This window comes from Amblyomma americanum, chromosome 7 (assembly GCF_052857255.1).
Source record: "Amblyomma americanum isolate KBUSLIRL-KWMA chromosome 7, ASM5285725v1, whole genome shotgun sequence".
In the NCBI taxonomy this organism is placed as follows: Eukaryota; Metazoa; Arthropoda; class Arachnida; order Ixodida; family Ixodidae; genus Amblyomma; species Amblyomma americanum.
The window spans coordinates 105,213,378-105,229,886 of record NC_135503.1 but is presented as its reverse complement, the minus strand read 5'-3'; the positions used below and the strand labels follow the sequence as shown (position 1 = coordinate 105,229,886).

At 44.3% G+C, this 16,509-nt stretch overlaps 1 protein-coding gene across 3 annotated transcripts in view; it reads left to right on the top strand.

Annotated features, from left to right (window-relative positions):
• Positions 1-11,009, top strand: part of LOC144099452 (uncharacterized) — a 114,751-nt gene extending 103,742 nt beyond the window's left edge. Inside the window, exons 3-5 of one of the 3 annotated variants that reach the window (XM_077632759.1) lie at positions 6,066-6,659; positions 9,712-9,877; positions 10,672-11,009. In XM_077632759.1, coding sequence (XP_077488885.1) covers positions 6,066-6,659; positions 9,712-9,877; positions 10,672-10,859 — 948 coding nt within the window. In that variant the 3' untranslated portion in view covers positions 10,860-11,009. Of the gene's footprint in view, positions 1-6,065; positions 6,660-9,711; positions 9,915-10,671 lie in introns of all 3 variants that reach the window. The other 2 variants (XM_077632756.1, XM_077632761.1) reach the window with 2 other exon arrangements.
• Positions 11,010-16,509: the final 5,500 nt, after the last annotated feature.

The window sequence follows — 16,509 nt, the reverse complement described above, 5'->3', positions numbered from 1 at the left end:
GTACAAAAGAAAAGCGTTAACGTTTGTTCGCCTCTGTGTGTTCTCGTGGCATTCATCAGGGTTTGTTCTTCCACTCTTTTACGACACCAGCTGGAAAACACACCCGTTGCAGTTGGCAGAGCGCCTACGATTTTCTGTCTCCACTGCTTCGTCGATACGGGTAAGCTGTTTATGTCTAGCACGAGCGAAATATTTTCGTTACTCTAATGTACGCTTAGTAAGACTGCTAGTTTTCAGTGTTGGTGTGGCACTCTACGCCCGACTGTAAAAATGCTTAAGGGCAACAATATTTTTCTGATCATCGTCATTATTATCACAAACACCATTATGCCATTGCAAGACAAGTCTTCCCCACACATCGCCAATTAACTGTGTCCTGCGCGAGGAACGCTTATTTAGCCTAACACCCCTCCCCCCCCCCCCCACCCTGCTCTTCTACGATAGCCCAACAGACCATAAATTATTGTTTCCTCACAATAGGTGTAAGCGCATATACATTTCTTCTTGAGTCTCTGCGAAGGCTCGGTAACTATGGTGTTTGGCTGCGGACCCGAAAGACGCGCGTTCTATCTCTAGTACGGGGGTCTCATTGCGATCTAGGCGAAATGCTAAATGCCCGTGTACTATGCGATATCAGAGCACGTTAAAGAACCGCATTATCCGGAGCCCTCCACTACGACGTCCCTCATAGCCTGAGTCGCTTTGAAAGGTTAGACCGCGTAAACCAGACCACTTCTCCTTCATTTCGATATATACATATATATGTATATAGGTATGTTACCTTACTCATACGTATTGTGTCCGATCCGACGACCGGTACTTGCTGCTATTACATTGCCCACAAAGGCTTGTGTCACTTTCGCATGCCCTGTTTTGTTTGAGTCGCCCTTTGTTAAGTGGCGATGTTTATCTTAACTCTGGGCCCGCTGGAAAAAATAACTCTTCGGCCAGTTCAGACAATAAGCCTTCAACACGCTCTAGAGATGGTTCTTCCGGCTCTGCGCCTGGCGATGTTCTAGCCGTTGTTGGTGTTGATACTACTGAGAATACCTTAGTTGTTTCCATCTTCTCGCAATTCCTTGAAAATCATATGAAAATTGCTCCTGATGTATCTGATATCAAGGCACAGTTTTCGGCACGTTTTGAATCTTTGGAATCCCACCTATCAGCGCTAGAATCATTGTCCTGTGGTCAGGGCCTAGAAGAGCCGCGTTCTGAATTTTGTCTAACAAATGGTACAATAGCAAACTTAATTATTAAGATGGACGACTTGGAAAACCGCTCGCGACGTAATAACATCATAGTTCATGGCCAGGCTGGAGAAGAAGAGGAAACCAACGACACTTTGCTTGCCAGTGTTTCTCAGTTCCTTACCGAAAAACTAAGTATTAAATGCCCTCAGATTGAGCGTTGCCACATCATAGGCAAAAAGCGCAACGGTCGGGTTCGTCCAGTTGTCCTGAGACTCCTTGATTTTCGTGAAAAAATCAATGTAATGAAGAATGTCTATAAACTAATAGGGTCCATAATTTGCATTACGGAGGATTTTTCGCTTGCGGTGCGCTCTTTTCGACAAAAACTGTAGGACGCCTCGGCTTCTTTTCTCAGTAACGGTTCACGGGTGCGGCTGCATTTTGACCATGTGTTTATTGATAACGTTCGGTACGATTGGGACCACGCTTCAACTTGCTTGGTTAAGCTGTCTAGTACCCCAAATATTCCGGATAATCCTTGTGTACAAAATGTCTCCATTGTTCTCACCAAAAGCCGGTCCATCAACTTCATCGCAGTCTTTCCCGCCCGCTATGCCTTCTGAATGACCTGCTTGTAACTCTGGGTAAAGCCTGAACATATTTAATAATAATGTACGAAGCGTGATGAATAAATCTGTCAGTCTACTCTCGCTCATTTCTGTCTATTCACCTAATATTGTTGGCATGACTGAAACTTGGCTGCATAATGGCGTCTACGGCTGTTAATTCACTCGGTTATTCTGCGCTTCGTACAGATAGGCAGATGGGCAGAGGAGGGGGCGTTGCTCTGCCTGTCCGATCAGACCTTAAGGTTGGTCTTTTGCTTAGTCCCAGGATACGGAATCTGTTTGATGCAGAATCATTTTCCCAAAGTGCTCAATCGTTATCTGTACCTTCTACCGCCCACCTGCCCCTCCTATCGACAACTTAATCTGTATCAGTTCATGTTCGATAACAATTATGCTGCATCCAGCCTCCTGTGTGTGGGCGATTTTAATGGCCCTTGCATTAATTTGCCAATCCTAGGTGCTACTGGTAAGGACATTTCTATTTGTTCTGAGCTTTTGAATATTTCTACAACCTTTGGTCTTTCACTAATTGTCGGTAGTGCAACTCAAAATGACGCATTGCAAGACCTAGTGTTCTTAATTTCCGATCTCACAGCGAAAGGTTACAAATGTGAAATAATAGACGGTATCTCGGATCATAAAGCATTCCTAGTTTCGATTACTTTTCCCATTCATAAGCCGCGATATGCCTTCACGTCCTTTCCAGATTTTAATAGTGCCGATCATGTTTCGATCGCTGACTGTCTTGCTGATCGTTTCGATGAATTTTCTGTGCTTAGTGAAACAAGTGACGTTGCCACTTTAGTTGCTTTTTTTAGAATACTGTTAAAACCTGCATGAATCGTTTTGCTCCAGTTAAAACTAAAAAGAAAAACTTGAACGCTCCCTGGATTAACCGGGATATTTTGCATCTGTCATGTCGGTTAAAAAGGTGAAGATCATCGAGATCATGTTCTAAACCTGACAGCATTGCCCAGTTTAACAAAGCGAAAGAAGAGCTTCCTGTTTTGACAAATTCAGCTAAAGATTTTATTTTTGTGTTCAACTGCAGTTATTGATCAGCAAACCAAAAAACTTTTGGTCCACGATCCTTCCTAAGGATATTCCATCGAATTTATTTATTGTTAACAATCAATTAATTCAGAATCCCAAGACAATTTCAGACCTCTGAACTCATTCTTTCAGACTGTTTTTGAACATGACAATTCAGTCACTCCGTCATTCGTTTATGCCGAATCATCTTCAATTGATGATGTATCAGTTTCCTTGGAGGGTGTTCTTAATATGATACTGAATTTGCATGTGAAGAAATCAAGCGGTCCTGATGAAATCGCCAATGCATTCCTCGATAGATACTCGTTGTGGACACCTGGTAATCTACATGTTCTTTTTATTAAATCTCTTAGTTCTGGTATTGTCCCTAAGTCCTGGAAATTGGCAGAAATTTCGCCGTTATTTAAATCTAGCAATAAGCAACATCTTGAAAAGTACAGGCCTATCTCGCTTACGTCGTCATCTTGTAAAATGCTTGATCGTATTATCTATACACACATCGTACAATTTCTTGAATCGAATGACATTCTATCTAATCTTCAGCATGGCTTCAGGCGAGGTTTTAGCACATCTACCCAATTAACGGAATTGGTGCACAACATTGCTCATATTCTGGACTGTGGTTGTCAAATTGACGCTCTTTTCATTGATTTTTCAAAATCATTTGACACTGTTAATCATTCTAAGTTAATGTTAAAATCAAATCTTATATTCAGGAATTTAACCATAGTGACCTGGATCTCAAATTTCCTCTCTGAGCGCTTACACTTTGTTAACTACAGTTCAGCCAAATCTTTCGTCGCTCCCGTAACATCTGGTGTGCCACAAGGCTCTGTCTTAGGACCGTTACTGTTTCTATTATATATAAATGATCTCCTTTCTAACACCACCTCGAACATTCGCATGTACGCTGATGACTGCGTTTTATATGATATCTTTCACTCTTCAGATGATCACTCTCGCATTAATGAATCTCTTTCTAGCTTCTGTAGGTGGTGTGAAAGTTGGCAGATGATTATTAACTTTCAGAAAACTGTTGTCATGACATTCAGCAATATTTCTTCTTCATCAGTTTTTATATTACTCTTTTCATAACATACCCCTTTAAAGGGTGTCCGAGTACAAGTATCTAGGAATTATTTGTACTTACAACTTATCGTAGTCCAAACATATTGACTGCATCTGCAATAGAGCTCTATAAAAATTAGGGTATCTTAGACGAACATTAGCTCAGGCTCCGAAAAAAACCAGGTTACTATTGTATAAATCCCTAATCCGTCCAGTTCTCGACTATGCTTGTTTCGTGTGGAACCCTTACAAGGTAACAGAGATTGAGAAAATTGAGGCCGTCCAAAGGAGATCAGTTCGCTTCAAATGTAACAATTATCCCAGAGATTTTTCGCCCTCTTCTGCCCAGAAATAAATACAAATCTCTAATCTTGCTATTCGCCGGCCACAAGAATCATTAAAATTTCAGCACTATGTTGCTAATTCGCACTATCGACTCTGAAGCGACATATGCATCACGAGTTCTATACCGTCGTCAACCAGAAGTTATCATTATCTCGATGTTTCACCTTACTTTGCTAGCACTGGTGTGTTTAAAAATAGTTGCTTTCCGCGCACCATCGAACACTGGAATACATTGCCTAAACAGTGCGTTCCTTCACTATAGGCAAATTTATACAGGCCATAACTGATTCTTAATCTTTTTATTTACTGTACCCGTGCTCCCAATATGTGCAATTTTCCCTATGTATTCAACTTTGTTGTTTTAGCTTTTTGCTACCATGTCTTTAGTTTTTGAATGATTAAGTCCACTCCTGCGATAGCCCCCGTAGGGGCTGCAGTATGTACAAACAAAAAAATTATTACCGCCATAGCTGAGACCTAGCAAGGAATATCCATAACGTCACATTCATAACCCTAGTGTGCCTGTTAAATTTTTTCTTTCCCAACAATCAGCTTCTGATCGCTTACAAATATTGTTAGCAACGTTCAGGAAATTGTCTATTAACAAATGTTATGAGGCCAATGATAAGTCAATTAAGTGCGTTTCTAATCCACCGTAACAACCTATCGACACTTTTCCAACCATTCGCCGTGTTTGTTGAATGTAACCATGTTCTGTAAAGTCCCTATACTTCGTACCATTCCGATTCCAACAGTTCGGGCTGCGAGAACCTACCATCAATATTGCGAAAATTAGCCACCGTCAGTGAAATGAATTGGCTTATACCGTTTTTGGCACAAGATCCCGTTGACCAAACGACGATTTCAAATGGTGCGTTATAACACAGTACGAATGAAATTTGTTTCAGCATTCTAATGATCCTCAAAATGACGCCTTGCTCCGCGGAAAGCAAACGGTCCTGTTACGTCCATGGTATGCTCTTGCTGGCGTAAGCAGAGCAGGTATATTGCAACAAGTATCATATCGTCGACGATACGAACCAAGCACAAAATGCAGAAATATGCAAAACCCCAACGTCCGGCAGTTTCAGACTGTAGTTAGTTGCATTGAGAGAGGGCGGAATATGGGCAATAGTCACGGCGATACTGATAGGAAATCAAATGAATGGTTTTGTTCTGCACTGATTCAATGTACATTTCAAAAGGGTCTATGTAGTGCAAGCATAATCATGTACGGTGTAAACTCTAATGCTGGCCGCACTTGTGACTCTCAGGCAGCGACCTACACTTGAACGTCCGTGTTAAGTTATTTACTTTGTCCTATTGTGTTGCCACCTGCCATGGTTGCAACGGCAGAAGAGCAGCGCTCAAATTTCGCATTACCGACTGTCGTAATCATCATTAATTTTTTTTTTAATTTGTGTTCTTGATCAATCGGAAATTAATAGTGTAATTATTTGAAAGATTGAAGATCATTTATTAGAAAGCAGAACAAAAACAACCACATGCCGCTGAAGTGAACCGAGCCTACGACCCCCCCGAATTCTGAGTTCGGCTGCACTGGGATGCCCGGACGTGTAATGTCAACGAACACAAACGCGTTTCGCAGTTTTGATTGCTTTGTCTTTCTTTTTTTTGGTGGGGGGGGGGAGGGGTTGAAGTTGACTTCAAGTACTAGGCCGAACCATTGATATGGTGAAGCACCACAAAACAAAGTATTCCATTGAGCTAAGTTGTCGGCTGCTCACGTTGATTCACATACCTTGGTCTTTCACAGCATTGTGCGCGTATCGAGGTCCTGCTGCCCGAAGTCGGCTCTCCCTTAAAGATTGGCCGGAAAACCATGTCAGAACATAGACAGCCCCGCGGCTGCGATCTGGACTCTTCAGCCTTTCTTAGTTTGCGACTCAACAGGTTCCGAGAGAATATCAAGGCTCTGGACAGTGTGAAGTTCAAACGCCGATCAACTTGCCAAGGACAATACCTAGATCTCGGCTGTGGTCCTGCTGACTTCCTCGCTGAACACTTGCTGCCACGCTTGAGGCCATGCAAACGCGTCGTGGCTGTTGACATATCTACCGAGATGCTCGACTACGCCAGGAAACACCACCCACAACCGGACGTTTTCTACGAGCAACTAGATATAGAGCACGGCGATCCTCAAACCATCACGAAGAAGTATGGCCTGTTCGACCGCGTTTACGCTTTCCTGACGCTCCACTTCGTTAAGGACTTGAAGAAGGCTTACCGCAACGTTTATAACTTCCTTAAAGAAGGTGGAGAGTGCCTGGTTCTTAACTTCGTCAGTACATCACTGACGGATTCATGGCAACAGGTCTACAAGATGGAAACGTGGACGGACATCATTACGGTAAGTGTTTTTTTTTACGTCATCAAGGTTTCGATGTAATTTGGGCTGCAGAATAGCCTTGGAGCTCACCTGTTCACATTCCCGCAAAAAAAAAAAAATCCGCTTAAAGTACGAAGAGAAATCATAGTTCGTTTAAATTTACTGTCATGCTCACTAATAGCTTCCTTTCTGTTGCGTTCTGAACTTGCGGAAATTTTAACTAATAACGAAATATTTTTTTTCTTTTTCAGATAGTGTACGTGAACTGTAGTTTGATATAAAGTTCTTTGGTCAATTTCGTTTCCAAAAAAAAACGGATATCTGTAAAATCCCAAGGAGAGAGTAAATTAATCATGAACCATTAAGACTTCTTTGCTCAAGCGCAATAACCTCGCGAGGAATGTAGATGATGACGAAAAAGGAATAGGCGATCCAGCATCATGGTGCAGCTACAATGTCCATTGTTTTCATGCGCGGATTCGTCCCAGACGCAGCAGTACCTGGTAATATAGCAGAAACGAGGTAATCTCTATAATGTGGTGTGTTTGTCAGAGCCGCCAGCACATGCTGACTCCAAGTCTAAGGTGCAATGGGAGAGTTGGATTGGGTGGATTCTGTTCATTAAAGAATGTTCCAGTGCATAAATACTGCGCCTGCTGCGCGAAATCTTGCATCTGCGCAGAAGTTCCGTGTTTGGAGACACGGGGCGTCACCATCGAAAACGCCCTGATTTGGCAGAAGTTACTCTGGCACGCGCTAATGCAGGCGACCTATCTCCGTGGCGTTCGGAAGCAGGTGCGCTTTCGCGGAATTCTCAGATTCCCAAATAAGCGTGTTTGTTCACGTGTCATATTTTTGCTGAAAAGATTAAATATCTGAGGGTGCACGTCTGTTTCCTTTCTCAGTACAGCGGCAAAGAACCTAAACGTAATAGTCTTTCTTCTAGCCTACTGCAAGCAGCAACATGGCGCTTTTGAATTCGTGGCTTCCGAATAGCTCATTTCTACAACATTCAGACGCATTTTTTAATTCAGGTTGATTGTGTGGTAACAATCAATCTGCTTATTTTGTAGCCCTGGAAAAAAACCTCCGTGGCCCGGGTGTCTTTTGGTAATGAATTCTCTGTAAACTTTAGTTCCGTGTCTCAACTTTCGGTGATGGTTCGCTTGAAAGTTTTTTGCGAAATTTGCCAATTTTTTGCCAAATCAATCATTTTCAATTTGAAATGGAGGTGAGATATAAAAGCGCCCACTTGCTATGTCATGTGACCGCAAGTTAAACAACCCTTAATGATCTGAACTAATCCGGAGCTCTCTGGCATTGCGTCCCTCATAGCCTAAGTTTTGTTGTAGAACCGTAAACCACACATATGGGAATTTTATTAATTATATATTTTCACAAAGTGGTGACTGCAATCAGGAGCGCGGAACGACAGCAAAAATTCCGTCTAAAAAAAAACTCATTATTTGGGCTAACTTGCGCCCACAATGGACTGAATCACTCGGCGGAGGCGTAGCAACAAGAGTGCTCGGCGGTCGTCGAACAAAATGCCCGCCGCTCTCGGCCATGCTCAATTTAAAGCTGATAGCGAACTTTCGAGATCAAGTGTGCAAAGTTACTACAAGATTATGGAACAACGTAGAATCAGCTCTGCCTGGCTGCGATCAATCGAGACAAACCTGGTCGCGTTTTGCATCACAAAGGGATAAAGCGGTGCGCCGAGAGCTTTGCAGAATGAACAAACACTAGAAAGATTTCTGGCAATATTAAAAAAAATGTACTAGAAAAGCACGCCATATTAACGACTGTGTGCGCACAAATGAATTAGCACCCACACAGTTCAGTTATGCCCGATTGGCTTTTAGATTACCATTGCCATGAATCCGGCAAAGCCACATTATAGCTCTCTACAGAAGTGCAACGATCGTTAGCGTTTTTAATTCCTAGATGCAGTGTTGTAAATGCTTCGTCTTGCTCGCCAACGGTTCCACGATTTCATTACAAGCGCTCAATGGCGACGTTGAGAATCAATAAAGCATTTTGGAATTCGAGGCACTATCACATCTATGTTTCCAGAAAAAGGCTGTAGCGCTGAAAAGGACAGCACATAGCAAGCTAGACGGCACAGGGATGCGCCTGTCCCGTCTAGCTTGCTATGTGTCGTCCTTTTCAGCGCTACAACCCTTTTTTGGATTCATGCAACAACTAGCCCACCAATAAGTATTACTCAGATCTCTTTCCTACTGCAGGAAGCCAATCTTACGTTCTTTTGAGTCACTTCCTAGAGAACAGGGCCTTGTAGCATCTGTGCACACGTGTTTCATCAGGTTATATGAATGACGTTTTACTGCGTGAGCAGTGTGAATGCTATTACGGGGAAATGGCGGCGCGTGTCTCCGCGTGGCTGCATAGCGAAGCCCCCGGCGCTTGCAGTGAGAAGAGCGGAAAATCTGCTTCTCCGGAAGCGGAGAGGCGGGTGCAGTGACGCCCCCAAAAGAGCGCCCATTACGGAATGAGAAAAAACGCTAATGTCATCGTGCGCCGCGTCAGTGGATAACATCGGCGAGCCCGCATCATCGTCTACCGCGGTATGCCAGGGAAGGCAAAACGTGTACAATGTCACCAATGGAAAACCATTAAAAATCATTACCAAGCCATGAAAGCTCGCCGCAGTAAAGCGACATAACTGCAATGGAATGCGGCAAAAAGGACGAGAATCAGCTGGAAGAGCGTCAATCTAAAAGCGAACTCTGCTTATGGAGCTTATCGCCTCACACCTTCTGAGCGTCTGTCATTTATTTCAACCGTATCATTATTCACGCCTATACATAGGAGCCTTTATGTTCGCGTTAATATGCTAAGAAATTTCTTTCCACCGTACGCTAACCGCTTGACGTGCACTCTTCAAATATGAGCGCGAAACAGCGCTTTCTTTCAGACGTCCACACTGCCTCAAAATAACGTTTTCAAAGACGTCCCCACAGGTTCACACATCTTCACTGCCATTATAAGAGATCATAACAACGGCCTGGTGCTTTCACTCATCGCGTATCTGCGCATGTGCTTCTTGCAGGACCCGGGCGAGGTCCTCTCCAAGCGCTTCCGCTTCAACGAGCCGGTCCTACACGAAGAGTTGGAGGCTGAAGAAAGGAGAGCTATCGAAGCAGCAGGACTTGAATTGGTTTCCTTTCGTACTTACCGAAGCGTCTGGACCTTCCCGACGGCAGATGTGTACTTGGGTAGGGAGAAGCGTTAGTGTCTGTCGTTACGACGCAGGTAGCGTAGTTGTTTTTCCGATTGTTACCGGTACCACAGTAATTGAAGGTATCTGTGACTGCAATGACCTATTAAGCAAACACCGTGTGATGACTTGTGGGATTGGGTGAAGTCACTGCACATTTACCTAGGCTAGATGTTAGCCAAGGACGAGCTAAGCATTTAAAACATTGACAGGGACACACGACGTCAATCTTTCTCTTTCATCCCTGTCGCTTGCGCCTGAAGAGACCGTTATACAGCTACTCCTCTTAACTTCAGTTGTTGCCGCTAATTTCAGGAGAGTTTGTGCACGGACGTTGATCACTGATCCCCTGACTGATAGAACTACTGCAATATTTATCTTAAGGGTGTGTATTTCCAATATCTGACAGCTTTGCAACCTCAGCGCAACGAAAGGACATTTCTTTCATTACACGTAACAAGTAATTTTCTAAGGCCAAAGTAAAACACATTGATGATATGCAGGTAAAGGCTGAAAGGCAGAAACCATGAGTCGACGCGTTTGGCCTCGCCTATATCTTGATACTTTTAGGGAGAACTAGAAAGACCGGTGTCAGTGGTCGCGGGGGCATGAAACAGTCGGTGAATCATTTATTAACTGATTTAGAGTGGATTAAGAATTAAATCTCGTACAACCTGGTTAATAGAAATAATTCCGATTAGAATAAGCGCGCTATCAGACGACCTATACACAGCGGTGTGTTAAATATTTTCTGTACGGGTCAATTATTCTCTGGCTCTTTTTTGCAAACAGAAATCTACCTGCGGTTCTTCAAGTTGGAAGCCGAGGTGCCAGTTGAAAAACGCCCTGCATTTCGGAGCGACTTCATGTCTTCTCTGCTTGAGCGACTAACCCCAACTTCAAGTGGAGTTGGTGCCACATACCACGTCTCTGTCACGCACTGCTGCAAGCCTGAAGCAGCTTCCATGGCGGCGGTATAGCGTGCTTCCTTTAATGACGAAACTGGCAAGGAAAGAGTCAGGGCGGGCGGACGGTGGATAATGAAACGTTGCGTTTGATCCAAGCGCTGTTCGTTGGTAGGCCTCCTGCATCATGTAAAATGACGTGAAATAAAGTAATTATGTATTGTATTGTACTGTATTGTATTCTATTATACTCTATTCTACTATTTTATTGTAATTCCGAGAGAGGCAAGACACAGGCGTCCTAGTCACAGTCAGTAGAGGAAGGAGGATCGATGTGATCACGGGACAGGCACATTTTTGTGGAGCCGGCTGTATTTATGAACGACAAAAACGCATCATTTTGCAAATGCAAAGCCCAGCACCCAAGAGGGTCAGTAGGGTCCTTGAGGGAAGAGTGCCAGCACAAAGCGTGCTGGTAATTAACAACAGTAAATATTCCGCCAAACATGTAAGGGCGGAATTTCACGATGGTCGGAACGATCGCCAGCCACTCCTGCCCTGTGATGAAAAGATTCTTTTTCGGCGAAGGAAGGGGGTGGCTTTCAGTGGCAGTCACACAGAGGCGGGCGCATTGCCGCTCAAAAAAGATGGCGTCAATTCCATGGCCACTGCCGTCTTTTCGAAGTTGAGTAGGAGCGGATGCGTAAAAGGTGACCTACACAGGCGGGTGTATGTGGGCAACAGTGAGGTGCTAGACAGCTTTAGCGTGGCTCTGGGCCTTAATACAAGGAGACGTCTTCAGCAGATTGGAGAGAGCGCGGACGACTTCCGCGAAACAGGGGACGAACCAGTGAAAATAAGAACATAACCTGATGATAACTTTGCACGTCACTGGACGAACATGGAGCGAAAAAGACACTGCCGGAGCGAGTTTCGTCGCAATCGAAGTGAAGGGCATCACATTAACCTAGTGACTTAAAGTTCGCAGTTATCCAAACTGCATTTCATGGCGTTAAGCGCAAGGCTGGTGCTGTGTAAAAGCGGGAGGATGGACTAGAATCGCACGAGGCGGCTTTCAAGCCTGGGCGGCGAAAAAAGCACGTCGTCCAAGTCATGTAGACAAGTTTTCTATTCAAATCTGCGAAGCAACAAATCCATCACCATATGTGAAAATGTTGCCGGAGCGTTAGAAAGGCCAGAGGACATTATTTAATATGTATAGGGCATCGCGGGTGAAAGAAGCGCTTCTTTCGCGGTCCATTTCGTCGATGAGATTGGCCAGTAGGAGCCACGTTTGTCGATGGAGGAAAAGTAAGGGGCGCGGTGTAAACAGTCCTGTGCATCAACAATTTGCGCAAGAACATACACATCCTTATTTGTGATCTTGTTCAGATGTCAATAGTCGGCACAATATCGCCAACCCTGATCGTACTTTTTAACGTGCGCTGTAGCGGATGCCTAGTGGTTTTCGAAGGCTCGATAATGAATAGCCGATGTCGTGCCGCATATACCAGCTGTTCGAAGCCGCACTCCGCTCTGAACAGAGACTTGAATGAACGTGGCGGCTGTGCGTGGCGATCTTTCATGCGGCCTTTACAGAATCTAAACACTCCCTTGAGTACAAACATATCACATGGAACATTAAGCCTTCTACAGTACGCAGAAATCTTCTAGTATATGTTATGATCTCAACGTCCTTCTTCAGAGTTGATTGAAAAATGTCTCTTCCCTCCCACATACAAAATAAGTAAACATCGCATAACGAGAAAAACAAAGCGGTCATGAATTGTCGCTGATTTTTCCCCCACCCCATCCCTCCCTCGACAATTATCATCAGACACTTTGGAGGCGGCTTCAAACACGCACCTTACCCTACCCTTACATACGCTCGCGCTATCACCAAGTCCACACAAACCCCTCCTGTACCCTCTGCCACCACCCCAAAGCCACTCTCGATCATACCCTTTTCCTCTGCCCGGCGGATCCTCTCCCGCGGGGCCTGGAGCACCTTACCACTTGGGAGGCTTGGGAGACCCTACTGCGCTGCGAGGACCCGGCCAAGCAAGCAATCGCCACAGGCCGGGCTGCCAGCGTCATGAGCCTCCGGGACATGAACATTTGAGTGCAGTGGGACCGTGCGGGGGCCCAAGGACCTGTGCGTCCTAAACTCCCCTTTATGTAATAAAGTTTACACCACCCCCATCGCTGATTTCTGACGCGGGCAGCACTTCATTGACCATGGCACAGACGTCCCTCAGCACGAAGCCAAGTTTTTATCATGAGACATAATTCCAGCTCACAGAAACACAAGGAAAAAGAGAGTACACACCACTAACGTTTCGCTTAAGCAATGCTTTCGGCATCACGACAAAACCGCCCTCAATGTCCGCAACCAGCAGGGCTAGAGCTTTGTTCTTCAGCTAAAAGACAGTGGCCCTAACATTGACCATGGGGGCAGGCGGTGCGCCCCTTTTCCTCAAACACTCAATGCCTTCAGCAATACAGCGGTCGTGGTCATCTGAGCTGGCTGCTGCCGCCACATTTCAGACAACAGACAGGGATCGTGATGGTTCTTCTTTAGGCTCAGTACAAAGCTTTGGACCCCGACTTAGTACAGATTCAATATTTTCAGGTAAAGAACACTCAGCGATGGGGTCACAATGTTAGATGCAGCTTGCTGCCGCACTTCACCTTTCTTCAAGGCGCACAAATTTACAAGACACACAATCCAGAGCAATACTGTAGTCCTTGCCGCCACACGAGTAATCGTCCGGAAAAGTGGTCCACCATTCTGTCCAGGCATGACGGAAGCAGAGTAACCACACACGTAGTTCTGTAAATGCCTAATCTGCCTCCACAGCTCGGAGCGCAAGATCTTCATCATCCGTTTGGCATGCCGTGCCGATGGAAAGCACAGGACAAGACCACCGGGTAGAACGAGGCGATGGTTGAGAGCGAACGTCCGTTCCCTTGCACCACATGTGGTCACGGCTAGAAGGCTCACGAGGGTCGAGGAAGGATTCACACACATAAAGGAAGAGACGACAGGGCCCAGTGTACTAGAAAGAATATGGCTAAGTGCAGAGAGCTTGGCTACCCAGAACCAACTAGCCCAGCTCTCTACGCTTAGCCACGTTCATACAGGTAAGCTCTATGCGTGAACTTAAGACAGAAAAAATGCACACATCAATAGTCTCTAGCTGCTGACGGAGCAGCAGTTCATTCACGATGGCACAAACGTCCCTTAGAGCGAAGTCAAGGTTTTTGTGAGGTAAGTTCAATGTGCGAAGTTTAACAAGCATAGCTTTTGATGCTGATTTTACACACATGCGTTCCACCCGCTTTAATTAACAGTTGTCTAGAATGGCGAGGCAACGCTGCCAATGTATTGCTACATTAAATAACGTCTCCATCAAAACTTTTGTAATCTTGTGCTGGAGAGACTGTATTCTTAGTCTAAAAAGTGTATTGCGGTGAAACCTCATAAAGGTCCCTCATGTCTGTGACCAGTAGAGGCAAAAAGAAAAGACAAATGGGCACGTAATTCTTTCTTAAGCACGGCTACGAGGAAGGAACGATTCGCCGTTTTAAGAAAGAAACCTTGAAACAACCTAATGTAGAACCAAATTATACGAAACTTTCAACTACGAAGTGAACAGTGCACAGTATTTGAACATTCCGTACACAACAAAATAGGAAGCAAAGAAAGTCTTAGAAGCAATGAAATTGAGCAAAAGCAGCTCTTGAAGATAATCGAACAGCAGATATTTTGAAGGACGATGAGGAAGGAGATCGAGCAAGAGATACTGACCACCCTCTATACTCATTGCCTGAAAAGAGTGCATCAAGGACCTGAAAAATGACGAATCGCCAGATTACTGTCCGTTAGCTACAAGGTATTTACTAAGGTATTCGCGAACAGAAATACCACAACAGAAGCCTTCAGTCAACTAAAGGAACAGCCAGGAATTCGTAAAAGTCACTTGATAGTTTACTATACTCACTCTGTTAATCAGATGATCGAGAAATTCCAAAAGTAGTACTACCGACGCCCATATAGACCCTTCGTAATTTGCGAGAAAGCATGTGATCAGATGAAACCTCAGCTGAAATGCCGGAATTATAGAACTAGGGTGTTGAACAGCCGTGTTTAAATAGTTTGCATGTTATTTGTAGCGGCTGCATAGCCACGATGGGTCACCATAAAGAACGTAACAAAATCACAGTAAAGCAGGCTGCCAGGCAGGCAAACGTGATATCGCCAATGCTACTCACAGCGCCAATATAGGAAGAATTCCGGCACTTATGTTCAGAAAAATTCTGGATAAGAGTTAATGGATAATACCTTAATAATATGCGATTCGCCGATGAGATCGCATTCCAAGGCAAATCAAGGGAAGAATTGCGAAGCATGATCAGTGAGTTTGACAGGAAAAGCGGAACAGTTTGTCTAAATATTAATATGCAGGAAACTAAAGTAATGTTCAACAGTCTGGGACGGGAACAGACGTTTACTACAAGCAGCGATAGATTGAAAGAGCTAAGGTAATGCATCTACTTAAGGCAAGTAGCGACCGCAGATCTAGACCACGAGAATGAAACAGCTGGAATGTTCAAAGATCAAGGTTTATTTTTGCAACCTGAAGTTGCGAGGAAAGGCAGGGAAAAGCTGAGAATGAGAAGAATGAGAAAAAAGCGGAGTGTATTTTGCAGCACTTTCATATTATGAATGCCAGTTTACAAATATCGGTCAAGAAAAAGTGCACAACAGCTGCACGTTATCAGCACTCGCCTAAGGGGCAGGAATGTGTAATCTAACTGAAAGCGCACAACATAAATTGATCACATCGCAGAGAGCTGTGTAGAGCAAAATGTTAGATGTAACGTTAAGAGACAAGAAGAGCGCCGAGTGACCCAGGGAACAATCGCAGCTTAATGATGTCCTAAAGGCATTCCATAAGAATAAATGGCCATGGGCAGGGCATTTCATTCGATGACAGGATAACCAATTGTCGTTAAAAGTAACACTGGATTTCAAGAGAAGGTAACTGTAGCAGAGGCGGCAGAATGTTAGATTGGCGGATGAGATTGAGAAGTTTGCTGAATAGGTGGCCGAAACTGGAACAGGAGAGGCTAACTCGAGAGAAATGCAGGAAGCCTTTGCCCTGTCGCCGGCGTAGTCAGAATGATGACGATGGCAACGTTTCTGTGAAAGCTGTATAGCATTCTTTTCTAGTCGTATAGCTGCGCCTGTTTCGATGTACTGTGTAATTACCCTTATTACGAATCTACTCTCCCTTACAGAATTTCGCAACAACCATCTTTCCAAACGTCCCGCTTAACCCAGTTTTTTTTTTTATTTATGTGCATACTGCAGACCGTGGTTAGGTCCAAGCAGGAAGGGCAGGTGCACAAAAAGCAAAAGTATAGCAACAAAAATACAACAATACAGCAAAGATAATGTAGTAAAACAACAATACAGCAATGCAAGACAAAGCAGAAAAAAAAATACATAATACGCAATATCAAAGATGGCTGAGGAACGCGTCTGTTTTTCAGGGTTGATTTGGTTCGGTTAATGAGTTCCAGTCAGATATGGTGCGTAGGAAAAAGGAAAACTTGAACGAGTTAGTCCGGGCAAAATATGGTTTTAAAAGAGCTTTGTGATAGTGTCGTGTATTCCGTGTTGGCATTGGGGAAAGATAAGCAGAAGGGTCAAGTCTGA